This window comes from Pleurodeles waltl, chromosome 1_2 (assembly GCF_031143425.1).
Source record: "Pleurodeles waltl isolate 20211129_DDA chromosome 1_2, aPleWal1.hap1.20221129, whole genome shotgun sequence".
NCBI lineage: Eukaryota > Metazoa > Chordata > Amphibia > Caudata > Salamandridae > Pleurodeles > Pleurodeles waltl.
This window is the reverse complement of record NC_090437.1, coordinates 1,172,418,644-1,172,437,792: the sequence shown is the minus strand read 5'-3', so window position 1 is coordinate 1,172,437,792 and position 19,149 is coordinate 1,172,418,644. Positions and strand designations below refer to the sequence as shown.

At 47.6% G+C, this 19,149-nt stretch overlaps 1 protein-coding gene across 2 annotated transcripts in view; it reads left to right on the top strand.

The window, feature by feature from the left end:
- Positions 1–19,149, top strand: part of AFAP1 (actin filament associated protein 1) — a 482,665-nt gene that overhangs the window by 410,252 nt on the left and 53,264 nt on the right. For both annotated transcript variants that reach the window (XM_069203306.1, XM_069203299.1), the window contains one exon: positions 14,987–15,177. In XM_069203306.1, coding sequence (XP_069059407.1) covers positions 14,987–15,177 — 191 coding nt within the window. The remainder of the gene's footprint in view (positions 1–14,986; positions 15,178–19,149) is intronic.

The following is a 19,149-nucleotide window of genomic DNA, read 5'->3' as shown; positions in this document are numbered from 1 at the left end:
ACAAAAGCCTGCTCTGGGTGGAGGTGCTTAACACCTCCCCCCTGCAGGAACTGTAACACCTAGCAGTGAGCCTCAAAGGCTCAGGCTTCGTGTTACAATGCCCCAGGGCAGCACTCCTGCTAGTGGAGATGCCCGCCCCCTGGACACAGCCCCCACTTTTGGCAGCAAGTCCAGGGGAGATAATGACAAAAACAAGGAGGAGTCACTGGCCAGTCAGGACAGCCCCTAAGGTGTCCTGAGCTGAGGTGACTCTGACTTTTAGAAATCCTCCATCTTGCAGATGGAGGATTCCCCCAATAGGATTAGGGATGTGCCCCCCTCCCCTCAGGGAGGAGGCATAAAGAGGGTGTAGCCCCCCTCAGGGCTAGTAGCCATTGGCTACTAACCCCCAGACCTAAACACACCCCTAAATCGAGTATTTAGGGGCTCCCAGAACCTAGGTAACTAGATTCCTGCAACCTAAGAAGAGGACTGCTGAGCTGAAAAACCCTGCAGAGAAGACGGAGACACCAACTGCTTTGGCCCCAGCTCTACCGGCCTGTCTCCCCACTTCTAAAGACACTGCTCCAGCGACGCTTTCCACAGGGACCAGTGACCTCTGAAGCCTCAGAGGACTGCCCTGCACATAGAAGGACCAAGAATTCCCGAGAACTGCGGCCCTGTTCACCAAAGTCTGCAACTTTTCAACAAAGAAGCAACTTTGAAACAACACGCGTTTCCCGCCGGAAGCGTGAGACTTGGCACTCTGCACCCGACGCCCCCAGCTCGACTTGCGGAGAACAATCACTTCAGGGAGGACTCCCCGGCGACTGCGAGACCGTGAGTAGCCAGAGTTGCCCCCCCTGAGCCCCCACAGCGACGCCTGCAGTGGGAATCCCGAGGCTCCCCCTGACCGCGACTTCCTGCTTCGAAGACCCGATGCCTGGTAAAGACACTGCACCCGCAGCCCCCAGGACCTGAAGGATCCGACCTCCAGTGCAGGAGCGACCCCCAGGTGGCCCTCTCCCTTGCCCAGGTGGTGGCTTCCCCGAGGAGCCCCCCCTTTGCCTGCCTGCATCGTTGAAGAGGCCCCTTGGTCTCCCATTGATTTCTATTGCGAACCCGATGCTTGTTTGCACACTGCAACTGGCAGCCCCCATGCTGCTGAGGGTGTACTTTCTGTGTGGACTTGTGTCCCCCCCGGTGCCCTACAAAACCCCCCTGGTCTGCCCTCCGAAGACGCGGGTACTTACCTGCTGGCAGACTGGAACTGGGGCACCCCCTTCTCCATTGAAGCCTATGCGTTTTGGGCACCACTTTGACCTCTGCCCCTGACCGGCCCTGAGCTGCTGGTGTGGTAACTTTGGGGTTGCTCTGAACCCCCAACGGTGGGCTACCTTGGACCCAAACTTGAACCCCGTTGGTGGTTTACTTACCTGCGAAAACTAACAAACACTTACCTCCCCCAGGAACTGTTGAAAATTGCACTGTCTAGTTTTAAAATAGCTATATGTCATTTGTGCGAAAACTGTATATGCTATTTTGCTAATTCAAAGTTTCTAAAGTTCCTACATGAAATACCTTTCATTTGAAGTATTACTTGTAAATCTTGAACCTGTGGTTCTTAAAATAAACTAAGAAAATATATTTTTCTATACAAAAACCTATTGGCCTGGAATTATCTTTGAGTGTGTGTTCCTCATTTATTGCCTGTGTGTGTACAACAAATGCTTAACACTACTCCTCTGATAAGCCTACTGCTCGACCACACTACCACAAAATAGAGCATTAGAATTATCTCTTTTTGCCACTATCTTACCTCTAAGGGGAACCCTTGGACTCTGTGCATACTATTCCTTACTTTGAAATAGTGCATACAGAGCCAACTTCCTACATTGGTGGATCAGCGGTGGGGTACAAGACTTTGCATTTGCTGGACTACTCAGCCTATACCTGATCACACGACTAAATTCCAAAAATTGTCATTAGAAACTGATTTTTGAAATTTGAGCTATTTTTCTAATTTTTTTAAAGTCCTGCTAGGGCCTTGTGTTAGTCCCTGTTAGCATTTCCTTTAGAGTTTAAAAGTTTTGTAAAAGTTTGAATTAAGTTCTAGAGGTAGTTTTAGATTCTTAAAAAGTATTCCAACTTTTAGAAACATAATGTCTACTGCAGAAGAGACAGTGGTGGAGCTCAACCTCACACCTTACCTGCGTCTTAGGATGTCAGAGTTAAGGACTCTCTGCAGAATCAAAAAAATAAAAACTGGATCAAACCCTACCAAAGAACAGCTTAAGGAGCTCTTGGCAGAGTTTGCTAAAAACAACCCCTCTGATGATGCCCTCACAGAGGGGGAAGCTAGTGATGTGGAGGAGAATTTCCCCCCTCCAGTCCTAGTTAGGGAGAACAGGGTCCCTCAAACCCTGACTCCAAATGTGATAGTCAGAGATGCTGCTTCTCTCACAGGAGGGTCCATACCTCTGGAATCACTGAGGATAGCCTCAGTGAAGATGACCTACTGTTAGCCAGGATGGTCAAAAGATTGGCTTTAGAGAGAGAGCTCCTAGCCATAGAAAGGGAAAGACAAGAGATGGGTTTTGGTCCCATCAATGGTGGCAGCAACATAAATAGGGTCAGAGATTCTCCTGACATGTTGAAAATCCCAAAAGGGATTGTAACTAAATATGAAGATGGTGATGACATCACCAAATGGTTCACAGCTTTTGAGAGGGCTTGTGCAACCAGAAAAGTAAACAGATCTCACTGGGGTGCTCTCATTTGGGAAATGTTCACTGGAAAGTGTAGGGATAGACTCCTCACACTCTCTGGAAAAGATGCAGAATCCTATGACCTCATGAAGGCTACCCTGATTGAGGGCTTTGGATTCTCCACCGAGGAGTATAGAATTAGGTTCAGGGGGGCTCAAAAATCCTCAAGCCAGACCTGGGTTGATTTTGTAGACTACTCAGTGAAAACACTGGATGGTTGGGTAACTGGAAATGAAGTGCATGACTATGTTGGGCTTTATAATTTGTTTATGAAAGAACACATTTTAAGTAACTGCTTCAATGAAAAGTTGCATCAGTATCCGGTAGACCTAGGTCCAATTTCTCCCCAAGAATTGGGAAAGAAGGCAGACCACTGGGTCAAGACTAGGGTAACCAAAACTTCCACTGGGGGTGACCAAAAGAAATGGGTTACAAAGCCTTCTCAGGAGAAAGTGGGTGACACTAGAAACAAAGAAAAAGAGTCCTCTGTAGGCCCCCAAAAACCAGACCAGGTGGGTGGGCCCCGAGACACAACCCAAAACAAATGTGGGTACCAGGGTAAGAACTGGGATGCCACTAAAGGCATGGTGCCAAAACTGTAGACAGACAGGGCACCACACCAAGGACACTTCTTGTCCCAAAAACAAACCCCCTAGCAAAATCCCAGGGGTAACCAGTGTAGCCATTGGGGAAGACTCCTCAGATGAGGAGGTCTTCATAGCCTTCAACTGGAAAAAGGGCCCAACAGGTGAGTTGGAGATTCCAGAGGGAAGTAGACACTTCCATCACCTACTGGTGAATGGAATCCCAGCCACTGCCCTGAGAGACAGTGTTGCCAGTCACACTATTGTGCATGACAGGCTGGTGTTCTCAAACCAGTACATCCCAGGTGAGACTGCTAGAGTAAGAGTTAGCCCAGACAGGGTCACTGATAGGCCTGTGGCTTTTGTGCCCATAGAAGTGGGTGGGACTTTTAGCTGGAGAAGGGTGGTAGTCAGTACAGACCTCCCCCTTGATTGTCTCCTTGGAAACGACTACCCAGAGGTTAGTCAGAGCCCAAGAGAGGAACTGGTCCAGTGCCAGTCCTCTCCCAAGGACTCTGGAGGTGCTACCCCTGCAGTAACTGCAAGTAGGCCCCAGAAGAAAAAGAAAAGAAAACAGAGTAGGAAGGGTGGACAACCTTTAGCCAAGGTTCCAGCAAGCCAAGGAGATTCTGATCCAGTAGGGGAGAACTCCAAAACTGGCCCTGGTAAAGTCCAACCTGACCCACAAGAAGTCCTGGCTAGTCAGGCAACTGTTAAGCCTGAGTGGGTGGCTCCTCAGCTAACAGAAGAAAGAGTGGAAGAAGGGTGTTTACTACAAGATGGGGTAATCCCCCACTCTAATACAGCAGACAGGCACCCTGAACCAGAAGAAACCTGTAACTTAGCCCCTTCCCTTGTAGGCGAAGAGCCAAGGGTGTGGTTCTGGGCACTGACAGCTGTCAGTGGCCTCTGCTGGGTGTTATCCTTTATGGCTGCACTATCCTAGGCATGGTGGTCTGACCCCATGCCAAATAGCAAGTTAGGCCCCCTGACCCTGTTGGTCATGGTGGGGTTACTCCAGCTCTGGGTAACCTCTTTGGGTAAGCTAGGGGTGCTCCTGGCTAAGATAAGATTAGCAGAGGTGGATACCTCTAACCCCAAAATAGAGAGAATGGGTGAAGACATAAAAAGCACAGACAAGAGGCAATTCAGACTAGGTCCTATCACTGTGGAAGTGGGTCAGTTCCCCAGAGGGAATGACCTGAACAGGAGGATGTAAGGCAGAGTAGGCCCTGCAACAAACCAGCCTATTTCCTCTACTCTTCCTCGCCTGACAGACTAGGAAGACTCTCCCAGATTTGGCTGAGTCTCCTGGCCTGTGGGCTGGGGGGGGCTTGTGTAAGGAAATGGCTCCCTGTTGCAGTTACCCCCCACTTTGTGCCTGATACTGATGCTGACTTGACTGAGAAGTGTGCTGGGACCCTGCTAACCAGGCCCCAGCACCAGTGTTCTTTCACCTAAAATGTACCATTGTCTCCACAATTGGCACAACCCTGGCACCCAGGTAAGTCCCTTGTAACTGGTACCAAGGGCCCTGATGCTAGGGAAGGTCTCTAAGGGCTGCAGCATGTCTTATGCCACCCTCGGGACCCCTCACTCAGCACAGACACACTGCTTGCCAGCTTGTGTGTGCTGGTGGGGAGAAAATGACTGAGTCGACATGGCACTCCCCTCAGGGTGCCATGCCAACCTCACACTGCCTGTGGCATAGGTAAGTCACCCCTCTAGCAGGCCTTACAGCCCTAAGGCAGGGTGCACTATACCACAGGTGAGGGCATAGGTGCATGAGCACTATGCCCCTACAGTGTCTAAGCAAAACCTTAGACATTGTAAGTGCAGGGTAGCCATAAGAGTATATGGTCTGGGAGTCCTGTCAAAAACAAACTCCACAGTTCCATAATGGCTACACTGAACACTGGGGAGTTTGGTATCAAACTTCTCAGAATAATAAACCCACACTGATGTCAGTGTTGGATGTATTAAAAAATGCACACAGAGGGCATCTTAGAGATGCCCCCTGTATTTTACCCAATTGTTCAGTGCAGGACTGACTGGTCTGTGCCAGCCTGCTGTTGAGAGACGAGTTTCTGACCCCATGTGGTGAGGGCCTTTGTGCTCTCTGAAGACAGAAACAAAGCCTGCTCTGGGTGGAGGTGCTTCACACCTGTCCCCTGCAGGAACTGTAACACCTAGCAGTGAGCCTCAAATGCTCAGGCTTCGTGTTACAATGCCCCAGGGCACTCCAGCTAGTGGAGATGCCCACCCCCTGGACACAGCCCCCACTTTTGATGGCAAGTCCAGGAGAGATAATGAGAAAAACAAGGAGGAGTCACTGGCCAGTCAGGACAGCCCCTAAGGTGTCCTGAGCTGAGGTGACTCTGACTTTTAGAAATCCTCCATCTTGCAGATGGAGGATTCCCCCAATAGGATTAGGGATGTGCCCCCCTCCCCTCAGGGAGGAGGCACAAAGAGGGTGTAGCCACCCTCAGTGCTAGTAGCTATTGGCTACTAACCCCCCAGACCTAAACACACCCCTAAATTGAGTATTTAGGGGCTCCCAGAACACAGCAAGATAGATTCCTGCAACCTAAGAAGAAGAGGACTGCTAAGCTGAAAAACCCTGCAGAGAAGACGGAGACACCAACTGCTTTGGCCCCAGCTCTACCGGCCTGTCTCCCCACTTCTAAAGACACTGCTCCAGCGACGCTTTCCCCAGGGACCAGCGACCTCTGAAGCCTCAGAGGACTGCCCTGCATCTAGAAGGACCAAGAACTCCAGAGGACAGCGGCTCTGTTCACCAAAGACTGCAACTTTGCAACAAAGAAGCAACTTTGAAACAACTCGTGTTTCTCGCCGGAAGCGTGAGACTTGGCACTCTGCACCCGACGCCCCCGGCTCGACTTGTGGAGAACAATCACTTCAGGGAGGACTCCCCGGCGACTGCGAGACCGTGAGTAGCCAGAGTTGCCCCCCCCTGAGCCACCACAGCGACGCCTGCAGAGGGAATCCCGAGGCTCCCCCTGACCGCGACTGCCTGCTTCTAAGAACCCGACGCCTGGTAATGACACTGTACCCGCAGCCCCCAGGACCTGAAGGATCCGACCTACAGTGCAGGAGCGACCCCCAGGTGGCCCTCTCCCTTGCCCAGGTGGTGGCTACCCCGCGGAGCCCCCCCCTTGCCTGCCTGCATCGCTGAAGAGACCCCTTGGTCTCCCATTTATTCCTATTGAGAAACCGACGCGTGTTTGCACACTGCACCCGGCCGCCCCGTGCTGCTGAGGGTGTACTTTCTGTGTGGGCTTGTGTCCCCCCCCCCCCCCCCCCCCCGGTGCCCTACAAAACCCCCCTGGTCTGCCCTCCGAAGACGCGGGTACTTACCTGCTGGCAGACTGGAACTGGGGCATCCCCTTCTCCATTGAAGCCTATGCGTTTTGGGAACCACTTTGACCTCTGCACCTGACCGGCCCTGAGCTGCTGGTGTGGTAACTTTGGGGTTGCTCTGAACCCCCAACGGTGGGCTACCTTGGACCCAAACTTGAACCCCGTAGGTGGTTTACTTACCTGCAAAAACTAACAAACTCTTACTCCCCCCAGGAACTTTTGAAAATTGCACTGTCTAGTTTTAAAATAGCTATATGATATTTATGTGAAAACTGTATATGCTATTTTGCTAATTCAAAGTTCCTAAAGTACCTACCTGCAATACCTTTCATTTGAAGTATTACATGTAAATCTTGAACCTGTGGTTCTTAAAATAAACTAAGAAAATATATTTTTCTATACAAAAACCTATTGGCCTGGAATTGTCTGAGTGTGTTCCTCATTTATTGCCTGTGTGTGTACAACAAATGCTTAACACTACTCCTCTGATAAGCCTACTGCTCGACCACACTACCGCAAAATAGAGCATTAGAATTATCTCTTTTTGCCACTATCTTACCTCTAAGGGGAACCCTTGGACTCTGTGCATACTATTCCTTACTTTGAAATAGTGCATACAGAGCCAACTTCCTACATTTAGCCTTCCCCAAAGCAGTGCAGATGCTTTGCTGTAAGCATTAGGTATACTCATTCTTTCCCTCAATGTGTGATCGGCTCCAGCTTTTATTCTACATTTCCAGCGGTTCGGAAGGAGGGATAGATGATAATCTCATTAGTACAACTGCAGCAGACAATCTCTGCCTCTTTAGGGTCGACCTTGCAAAGCATGCACTTGCGCATGCGTATCGCTTGCAAGATGCTGTAGTAGGTAGAAAAGGGCTCTGAGCCCCGTCCATGTCACGTCAGTGTTTTTCATTGGTTCGTGGGCTTGCCTTTTAAAATCTGCTTGCTTTCATTAGTGGAAGGCATGCATACGTCATGCCTTTTCCGGTGGTTAGCCCTCTTCGAGCGCAGCAACCAAGTACTGAAAATATACGAGGCTCGTCCGGTTTGTGGACTACTTTTTCTCTTTTTTTGCAGCACGATCTTGCTTGTTTAGCAGCGCGATCGCACCAGTTTTAAAAAAAACATTTAATGAGGCTAGAAAAGTCCGGTTGGGAGTTTACAACTGCTAATAGCTTTAACTTGAATAAATACGAGACCCGTTGCATTGCAAATGCTTGTTTTACTTCCGACTTCAGCTTGTGAGATCATATCTGTTGAGTCTGAGCCCCAATCCAGTCTGCCCCACTCATCCAAGCTGCCTCACTTTTATTCAAAACAATCTGCCCCACTCCAATCCCTAACAACCCAATCCAAAACAAACTGCCCCACTCCAAACCAGTCCATCTCACCCCAGTCCAATCCACTCCATCCAAATTCACCCCACTCCAGTCCACCAGAATCCACCCCACCCCACACCAATCCAATCCACCTCACCTCAATTCAATCCAATCCACCCCACTCCAGTACACCCCACCCCACCCCACTCCAGTCCAGTCCAATCCACCCTGTTCCAGTCCAATCCATCCCATCCCATTCCAGTCAATCCCACCCTGCTCCAAACTACTCCAACCCAATCCACCACACTCCAGACAAGTCCACGGATACCAAATGCACCTCACTGCAATCCAATCCACCCACACCACCCCAATCCATCCCACTCAATATAATCCACTTTAATCCACCCCACTCCAGTCCACATTATTTCACCCTACTCCAGTCCAATCCATCCCACTCCAGACCACCTTAACGTACCCCTCTCCAATCAATCCACCCCACACCAATTCAATCCATTCCACTCCAATCCTACCCACTTAAATCCACCCCACTCCAGCCAACCTGACCAATCCACCCCATTCAATCCAGTCCACCCCAATCAATCCAATACACCTCACTCTCACTCCACCACTATCTGATCCACCTCACCCCAATTCAGTCCAACTCACTTCAGTGCAATCCACCCCACTCCAATCCAGCCCACCCCGTCCCATCCCAGTTCAGTCTGCCACACTCCACTGCACTACAATCCATCCACCCCACTCCATCCCAGTTCAGTCCACCCAACTCCAGTCCAATCCGTCCACCCAGTTTCAATCCACCTCATTGCAATCCACCCCATTGCAATCTATTCCACCTCACTCCAATCTATTCCATCCCACTCCAGTCCACCCCACCCCACCCCAATTCAATAACCTCAATCCATCCAGCCCAGTCCACCCACTCCAGCCCAATCCACCCCACTCCAGTCCAGCCTAATCCACCACACCGCAATCCACCCTTCCCCTATCACACCGATCCAAATCTACCCCAATCCAATCGAATCCACCCGAATCCTGTCCACCTCACCCCATTTCAATACATCCCACTCCAGTCCAATCCACCCCACACTAATCCACCCCCCACTCAATCTACCCTAATCCACCTCACTCTACTCTATTCTACCACGCTCAAACCCACTCCACCCTATTCCACCCCTCTCCACTCTGCAACACTCTCTGCTGCTTAACCACTGAAGTCTACGCCCCTCTACTCAACTCTGACACTCTACTCCCCCACTCCACTTTGACGCTCCACAACACTAACTTTTAGCCATGCTGAACAGCAGCTCCACTGGTGTACAACATGGCAAAACACATTCCCAAAGCCAATAGCACTTGTCTACGCGAGATTTAAATTTCACACCTCTGTACTGACTTTAGAACATTTGTCTGAATTAAATAATTTTAGAAACCCTGCTAGTGGTCGAAGAGCCAGGACTTGAGGAGTCTCCTGAAGGTGAGAAGATCCTGGGTCGGGAGGGAGTTCCAGGTCTTGGTGGCGAGGTAGGAGAAGGATCTACCGCCGGATGTCTTGCGTTGGAAGCGGGGAACGATGGCGAGGGAGAGGTTGGCAGAGCGGAGTTGGCGGGACGGGACATAGAAGTTGAGTCTGTTGTTCAGGTAGGCGGGTCCGGCGTTGTAGAGTGCCTTGTGAGCGTGGGTGAGGAGCTTGAAGGTGATCCTCTTGTCCACGGGGATCCAGTGGACGTCCTTCAGGTGGTGGGAGATGTGGCAGCGGCGGGGTACGTCGAGGACCAGTCGGGCGGAGGCGTTTTGGATGCTTTGGAGTCGTCGGATGTCTTTTGCTGGGATGCCTGTGTAGAGTGCGTTGCCGTAGTCTAGTCTACTGCTGACGAGGGTCTGGGTCACCGTTTTTCTCGTTTCCATCGGGATCCATTTGTAGATTTTGCGGAGCATGCGGAGGGTGTTGTAGCAGGAGGAGGAAACTGCGTTGACCTGTTTGGACATGGTGAGGGCGGATTCGAGGACGAAACCAAGGTTGCGTGCGTGGTTGGCTGGCATTAGAGGGGATCCCAGCGCGGTGGGCCACCAGGAGTCATCCCAGGCCGAGGGGGTGCGTCCGAGGATGAGGACTTCCGTTTTGTCGGAGTTCAATTTCAGGCGGCTATTTCTCATCCACTCGGCAATGGACTTCATTCCCTCGTGGAGGTTGGCTTTGGTGGTGTGTGGGTCTTTAGAGAGGGAGAGGATGAGCTGGGTGTCGTCGGCGTAGGAGAGAATGCTGAGGTTGTGCTGGCGGGCTAGTTGTGCGAGGGGGGCCATGTAGACGTTGAATAGCGTCTGGCTCAGTGAGGAGCCTTGGGGTACGCCGCAGATGATGTTGGTGGCTTCGGAGCGGAAGGGTGAGAGCCGGACTCTCTGGGTGCTGCCGGAGAGGAATGAGGAGATCCAGTTGAGGGCTTTTTCTTGTATTCCGGCTTCGTGGAGGCGTGTTAGTAGGGTGCGGTGGCAGACCGTGTCGAAGGCAGGGGAAAGGTCCAGGAGGATGAGGGCAGATGTTTCGCCGTTGTCCATTTGTAGTCTGATGTCATCTGTGGTGGCGAGGAGAGCAGTCTCGGTGCTGTGGTTGCGTCTGAAACCGGACTGGGAATGGTCCAGGATGGAGTTGTCCTCGAGGTGGTGGGTGAGCTGAGCGTTGACGATCTTCTCGAAGACCTTCGCCGGGAAGGGGAGGAGGGAGATCTGGCAGAAGTTTTTGAGGTCGTTGGGGTCAGCCTTGGGTTTCTTGAGGAGGGCGTGGATTTCGGCGTGCTTCCAGCTGTCCGGGAAAGTCGTGGTGTCGAAGGATAAGTTGATGACCTTTCGAAGTCGGGGGGCGATGGTAGAGTCGGCTTTGTTGTAGACGTGGTGTGGGCAAGGGTCTGAAGGGGATCCTGAGTGGATGGAGTTCATGATCTTGCAAGTTTCGGCGTCATCTACTTTGAGACCAGAAACCTTTATCAGTGTTACAGGGTAGTTTTTTAGGTTGCAGCTTGAAAAGTTCGTTTAGGAATGCATTTTGCCCATAGCTTGCCATTGGCTTTGTCGTTTGTAACTCACATTTTCTATCTTTCTATTTGCTGGCTAGGCACTCCAGGTTCACTTTGTCCCTCCCGTTGCCAAATCATGTTCACTATATTCTTCCACACATTAGTTTTCTGTAAACAAGCCTTTAAATCTTATTCTTATTATGTCATATTTGCTGTGCATTCAAAGACGGAGGTCAAATGTCACGCTGTATCTTCACAGGAGTCTGGTGTTTATTTTGCTTTTTGCTGAGTTCAAGTGAGGCACATAGAGATAAGTGACTTGCCTAGAATCACAGGGTGTTGTAACAGTGGCACCGACCGTGCTTGTCTATTACGGTAACTGCTGGCTGCATTGATTTTTCGGAGAACATTTTTTAAGTTTACATGCAAACTGGATGTTCTTATACTCTGAAACACGAAAAAATGCGTGCAGCACTCGCTGCAAAATGGATTTTCCATAGTTGCAATATGCGACGGGTGATGGTAACAGCAGGTGATGGAATAAATGCACACAATGCTCAGGCAGCTCCCTCTATGTGCACACCATCAATAAATAACATGTACATTGTTAAACACTACAAACAGCAGTGAAACGTGCTTCCTGCTGCAAACCTTACAGTGCCATGACAGTCAGCCCCGTGATGATGTGCTGATCTGACTACCAGTAGCCCGGTGGGCTCGTTTTTTTCAGAACTCTGCATTTTCTCCGTGAAAGCAGCAGTAGGTGCTACACTGCACACTGGAAGCATCCCAGTGCATTGCACTTTCTCGTGATAAACTGCCCTACAGCACCAAGCTTCTTCATTGGAACACCTAGTCTTTGCAGCGCTTAGAAAGGACAAAAACTGTAGCATTGGGCACTGTGTACAATCACTTTATTGTTCTGACAAACAGCTACTCAAATCTGTAAAAATGTTCTGATAGTCAGATAAACAGCATCGTACTCTATATAAAAACGGCCACACTGACCCTAGCTTTTCTCCTTACTAACAACCAAGCAGCACTCGAGTTTCTTGTGACGCAGCGGGTCCCTAGCCCTGGGCTGTCTTAACAGTAGTATCCCTTTCCTAAAGGAACTGGACTATTGTCCATTACAAAAAGCAAAAAAGTCAAGTGATTTTCTGGTTACCAAAGAGCACAACCACGTCACTTGCTTTCTCTTGTGAAAGAGCAGTTAAGAATCGCAATTTATTTAAATAAGAATGTTTGTTTTTAAGTGGGGGTGTTCCAAACCGTGACTTGAATTGACTTCAGGCACTTCTTGCTTGAGTCACAGTGCTGGTATACAGATGGCATAACTTCCATGGGGCCTCACGCGCAATACTTATAGCTTTATAGCCAACAGGACTTTACCAGCTGGAATTATTTACCTGCCCACTCTGTGGCTCCACTTGATAATGACACCTTAGGCTCCTTTGGACTTCAGACCAGAAGCACATTGCAATCCGAGGCTTGTAGTTTAATACTTCCCAGTATAGGGAAGGGACTGCAAGTCCCAAAAAGCAACTTGCTCTTGGGCTCAAAAAATATTCTAACAAGCGTTACTTTTCGCTTGGTTTGGCCCATTAGAATGTGCGATTCTGTTTGTGTTTTGTTTGTGTACGACACAGGAATTAATAATGCACTGCACAATTATGTAACCCTGTCCTGCAGAGCAGTATCATTAGATCAAAATATTATTAATTATAGCATACCTTTAAAAAAAAATTATTCTTTTCTGGACGGCCCAGCAACTGAAATTTGCTACCGGGCCAGTCTTGCCTCGGTAATGTATGCTCGCTTTTTATATTATTTAATTTGCAGCTCCATGATGGGCGTCTGACAGTTTGGAAGAGTACATTAAAAGTAAACACAAAATGGCCACCCCAACATCCTGATACATATGTGTGCATGCATGGTGACGAATATACGCACATATGTCATCACACTGAGGCAGGACATTTTGCCTTTTTTGTATGCCCTTCTTTATCATGAATTACCATTTTTCTTTATGGTAATGCTATTAAGCATCAAAACTAGCAATGTGAAAGCTAAAACGTTAATTAACATCTTCCAGAAGGCGAGACTTACTGGCTTTGGCAATGCTTGTTTACATTAATCTTTCCCCTGTCGGGAAAATCTAACTAGTATCTCATGTCTATTACATAGTGTGTACCTTTGGGTAAAAAGGCCAGTGATGCTTTGGAAGATTTCAGCTTTGTTGTGGGAAAATAACTTAATTATCAACAACTGTGTAAGATTTTGTGTCCATCTTGTTCATAACTCTGATTTGGGCGCAGCTTGTAGGCGTTGTGCCAGATCTTCCTGTACTGCTTTCATTTATGTTGACGCCCTTGAAAGTATGTTCCTGCCTTGTGCAAAAATACTGCAGCTGATTTCACTGACCTGTTGTAGGGAAAGAGCATTCAACAATTCATGGAATTGCACAATCTGAAAGCAGGTTTTTGTGCTTTCCCACAAAGGGACAGCTAAGGAGGCAACTAAATGTGAATCTGTTTAAAACAAGCACAAGTAGCATGCAAAGGTGTGCCTGAAGTTCTGTTTTCTGTGGCTGCATTCTGGATGTCTATTTCTTACTTCTCTTCCTCGTTAGGTTGTGCTTTGAGCTACTGTCCACCTTTTTCAGGAGTCGAACATCCACTACGGTGTCATACTGCACAAGTAGAATGTGTCATGGCTCCTTCTGCAAACATCTCAAAAAAGCATGCACTGACGCTGCCCACTGGTGCCACCGGCTCTGTGCTATGCCTTCTTTGGTGCCTGTACCACCCACGGAGCAGGAGTAACATTTGAGCCCATTACAAGCACACGATCGACCGAAAATAATGCACGTTTATTAACTAGACCTCCAAAAGTATTAGTCACAACCTGTAAACAACTAATCTATCCTTATTAAAAGGTCCAAGGCTTCTTCAGTGCTCTGATAAAGAGAGAAAACACTGCATGCTCAGCACCTCGATACCCTCAGGGGTGACCAGCAGCGCTCTACAAATCCACCTTGCATTACATTACATGCTCAAGAGTGTGCTACAGGAACATTCCATGCTGAGATCTACAACCCTTGCACAGTCCGAGGACGAGGCTCAGATGAGGTCTTACAGGAGCCATCTACTGTATGTTACTAGTCCCCTTACTCTACTGGGAACCAATGCCTAGTGACCTAAATGGAAGTCTAACCCATGTGAAGAGATATTTCAACACTGCAGCACTTGGCAGAGACGAGAAAAAAGTTAACAGAGTTTAGCAATTTTTTATGTGCAAAAAATGTACTTTGCAAAAAACGGAGTATATTAAGACTGGATAAGTCCTGGGCATCATGTAGACAATCGGTAGCTCTGCACAAGTGAACACCTGATCAGGGACTTTACCCTGTTTTGGACCACTTTCAATTAGTACTCCATCCTTACAAATAGACAATGGCTTGTGCGTAATCCACTTTTACCTTCTTTTAATTTCTGAAAGAACATAAAAGTGGCCTACAAACTGTTCTCCATTTTTTAGTATGGGTAACTAATCACAAGGGGTCCAGAGTTCATGATCTTTTATTTTAAATGTGACTTTCTATACTAGAGTATATAGTTCTCTCACTGGGCAGTAATACCAGCATTGCCAGCGGCAGTAATCTTACAGTAAAGTCTGTAATATACTTCATATTTGTGGCCCACACATTTGTGACGACCCAGAGAAAAGGTAAAAGGTGTCTGAAGGGTTAATTTAATGCTGGCTCGAGGCTAGTCGACTTTTTGTGTACAATTGCTTTTACAGCCCAACTGCAGAATCCTGTGGTTTCATGATTGCATTCCTGATGCTGAGACAATGATATTCATCCCTGACAGTGTGTTGGCTTTTGGTCTGGGTTTTGACTGCTGCTCTCTGCATTTCAGGGAGGAAGACTCAAAGTATTCTTGAAGACAAGCTGAAGAAGCTGGAAGAAGAATGCAAGCAAAAAGAGAGTGAGCGTGTGAGCCTAGAGCTAGAAATAACAGAAGTCAAGGAGAACCTGAAGAAGGCTCTCGCGGGGGGGATCACTCTGGGGCTCGCCATAGAGCCGAAGTCTGAGACCTCCAACCCACAGGTAGAGTGGCTGATGGTTGAAATATAAAAAGCAAGTGTATCTATTAAATGCTGTGATCTTGTTTCATAGTTCTGATTTGTAACAGAAGGTTTCTCATTTCCAAAGTTTTTATTATTTATTCATATCTATAAAGCTGTACCCAATGCCTAACTTGTAAAAGAATAAGTCCGAGGCCCAAAGTTTGGCTCTGAATTCTGTGGCCAGTGCCATCAATGGTCGGGGTGCTGAATACCAAGGCTGCATTCCTCGGATTCCACCTAATGCCTATGTAATCCACCACCAGATCTGCCCCGTCCGAACCCTTTACCTCATTCCTGTTGGTTGCTCCTTTTATCATGGAAAAATATGTACTGGTCCTCAAAAATTAATTCTGATACCCCCCTCGCTCCCCCCCACCTGAAACCGCCAGCTTAAAGGAAGCACTGGGTCTGCGATCTGTAGAGCACATTTAAAGGGCCTCTCAGATAGAAAAATCCAGGACAAAAAGTGATTTGCAAGTGTGCACGGAGTTATTTGTACATCTAGGTGTATTTCCAGTAGAATAAAATGTCCTGCTAACAGTACTAGAGTGGAAGGCATGGAGTGCTGTCCTGACTGGTGGGTGACTCCTCCTTGTTTTTCTCATCATCTCCCCTGGACTTGCTGCCAAACGTGGGGGCTGTGTTCAGGGGGCGGGCATCTCCACTAGCTGGAGTGCCCTGGGGCATTGTAACACGAAGCCTGAGCCTTTGAGGCTCACTGCTAGGTGTTACAATTCCTGCAGGGGGAGGTGTGAAGCACCACCACCCAGAGCAGGCTTTGTTTCTGGCCTCAGAGGGCACAAAGGCCCTCACCACATGGGGTCAGAAACTCGTCTCTCAGCAGCAGGCTGGCACAGACCAGTCAGTCCTGCACTGAACAATTGGGTAAAATACAGGGGGCATCTCTAAGATGCCCTCTGTGTGCATTTTTTATTAAATCCAACACTGGCATCAGTGTGGGTTTATTATTCTGAGAAGTTTGATACCAAACTTCCCAGTATTCAGTGTAGCCATTATGGAGCTGCGGAGTTTGTTTTTGACAAACTCCCACACCATATACTTAATATGGCCACACTGTACTTACAATGTCTAAGAATAGACTTAGACACTGTAGGGGCATATTGCTCATGCAGCTATGCCCTCACCTGTGGTATAGTGCACCCTGCCTTAGGGCTGTAAGGCCTGCTAGAGGGGTGATTTACCTGTGCCACAGGCAGTATTTTGTGTGCATGGCACCCTGAGGGGGATGCCATGTCGACTTTGCCTTTTTCTCCCCACCAACACACACAATCTGCAATGGCAGTGTGCATGTGTCAGGTGAGGGGTCCTTAAGGGTGGCACAACACATGCTGCATCCCTTAGAGACCTTCCCTGGTCACAGGGCCCTTGGTACCACTGGTACCTTTTACAAGGGACTTATCTGTGTGCCAGGGGTGTGCCAATTATGGAACCAATGGTAAATTTTAGGTGAAAGAACACTGGTGTTGGGACCTGGTTAGCAGGGTCCCAGCCCTTCTCAGTCGAGTCAGCATCAGTAACAGGCAAAAAGTGGGGGGTAACTGCAACAGGGAGCCATTTCCCTACACTGCCCTATTTTATTCTGTGGTGTTTCGAAAGGTGCTTCTCTTCTGTAATGTGTCCTTTATTTACTCAGTTCAGGTTAAGTGAAATTGTATTTTAATCAGTCATTGCAGTTTTCTTGAATTGATTGATCACATGTGCACTGATGTGGTCACTATCTCAATTATCAAGATAACCTTCTCAATAGACCTTAAATACTGAAAGCTTAGTTAGGTTTGCCCACTGGTTAATAAAAGGGCTGTTATAAAGTAGTAAATCACATGGTGAATATTGAATGCTGGTCACCACCGGGCATGTCCCTGGTCCTGTCCTGTTGAATCCTGAAAATATTACACAAAAGAGGAACTCTGCTCTGGAAATAGTTTCCTCCATAAAAGTTGTGACTTCTGCCATGCACTATATATTCCAATATTTATGTAGTTGCTTTCTAAAGTTCTGCTTCTTACCATTTATGTGGATGTGTGGTTTAGCCTCTTTTTGGTTTATGACACCTATTACTGTTGGATGCAAGCATTCACCAGCTGAAATAATACCAGACCTGCAGTAAGGATGTCTTTCACAGATTCCTCAGGAGCAAAAAGAAAGAAGGCGATGCGATGCTCTCAACGAGCATCAGCTCTCTTTTGGATCAGTTGATAGCCCATTTTTAGGTGGGTCCAGGACTACCTGTCAACCTTAATGGAATGCAATTAAGTGGTTTTGAAAAGTTTTCTTCTAAGAAATTTGGATGGAGAAAAATGTGAAATCTTGTAGACTTCTTAATTTTCGCACTTGAATACTAAAGAAGAAACACATGAACACTAGCAGAACAATGTTAATAACGTGCTTTTAAATGCCAAAATGATTTGGTGTCAAAATCTAGCTCTGATCATGCAATTGTTGGCCACAGCAGTGTTCGATTGACCAATATCGAGGTTTTGTGTATGTAAATTCTATACAGGATGAAGAGTGTTTTAAGTGACTAGTTCCTAACACACAATCGAACTTTAACGGGTTTTCTAGAACACAAAACCTGTAATAGTTTTTAGGGCTTTTAATAAGTTAAAAGTAAGTTGGAGTTTGAAAAGGTAAGTGAATTTGAGGTACGTTATATTTGCAATAGAAAGTAATAGTCGTCTTCTCATGAACTGTGGGACAGTAATCTGTAATAGGACTTCAGTTTAATTGAAAAAAATGCAAAATGCATAGCCAGCATGGGTTGTAATTTACGTTTCAGTAATATACATAGGACAGACTAGGAAAGCCCTGTGTTAATTACCACAGGAAAGGTAAAGTTTCCTCACTGTGTTTTTCTGGTCTAAGGTAAGACCTTGCGGTATCCAGTTTACACAATTAATTCTGTTCCTATAACTGCTGAGTTAGCACTGCATGGCGCACTGTAGTATTGTGTAGAATGGATTCATGAGGATTACCTTGTGGATCTCTGTCGATCCACCTGATCAGGCTTCTGTATTAAGGGACCTTAGGCTTGACTGGTTTGCATTGCTCTGGGTGGGAAAGTCTGATAGTACTTTGGAGCATTTTCAACAACATGTATGCCTAGAGAACGGGCTTCTTGACGCTGAATGTTTGAGACAAGTGGATCTCATTTTAGCAACGTCTGAAGGATGAAAGACTGAGTGCAGTCGTGGGAATTTGAACTTGACGTCATTAGGTCAAATACGTATTCTGCAGTTGGATGCACAAGTCCTCTGAGTCCCCGAAGCTGGTTGTAGAGGACACCTTGTGAGGCTGAGGCTGTGTGTACTGCCACCTTTCATTCTTATACTTTGAAGACACAATAGTAATCATTGAGAAATGCAGAGATCTGTTATTACTAAAGTCATCAGTTTTTTGCAGCATAGGCAACATGGAATTCTAAAGCCATTCGGCGGCAGGGAGACAGCAATTCTAAGGCTCCAAACGATGCACAAAGTCATAAGCATTTTAGTTTTGGCGTTCAGTTACCTGGTGCACAGGTAATGTCATAAAACAGTGAGGAGTGGGTCGGTCGGTGAGGACGGGTGTTACATTTTAGCCACTCCCACTCCCCCATGTGTTTTTTTTAAAGTGAAATTTCTAACTTCTGCCATGCACTATACGCCTTAACGCTGGCTTCACCAGCGAAAGATAAAACACATTTCGATTATCTATTGTCCTATATAAAGCCTTGAAAGGTGGTAATTGCCCTGGATATTGAAACACTTTATTTTAGCAGCAGAATGTTTAAATAAGCATTGGCAATGCCAGTAGGTAGATTTGTAGTACGTCACCCTGCACAGAGGTCACCGTTTATTCACACATGCACATCTGTCACCCTGCATTCACGTGAGTACACCACTTACCCTGTAGTCACAGAGGGACACCTCTGCTCTTACCCATGCAAGCCCCT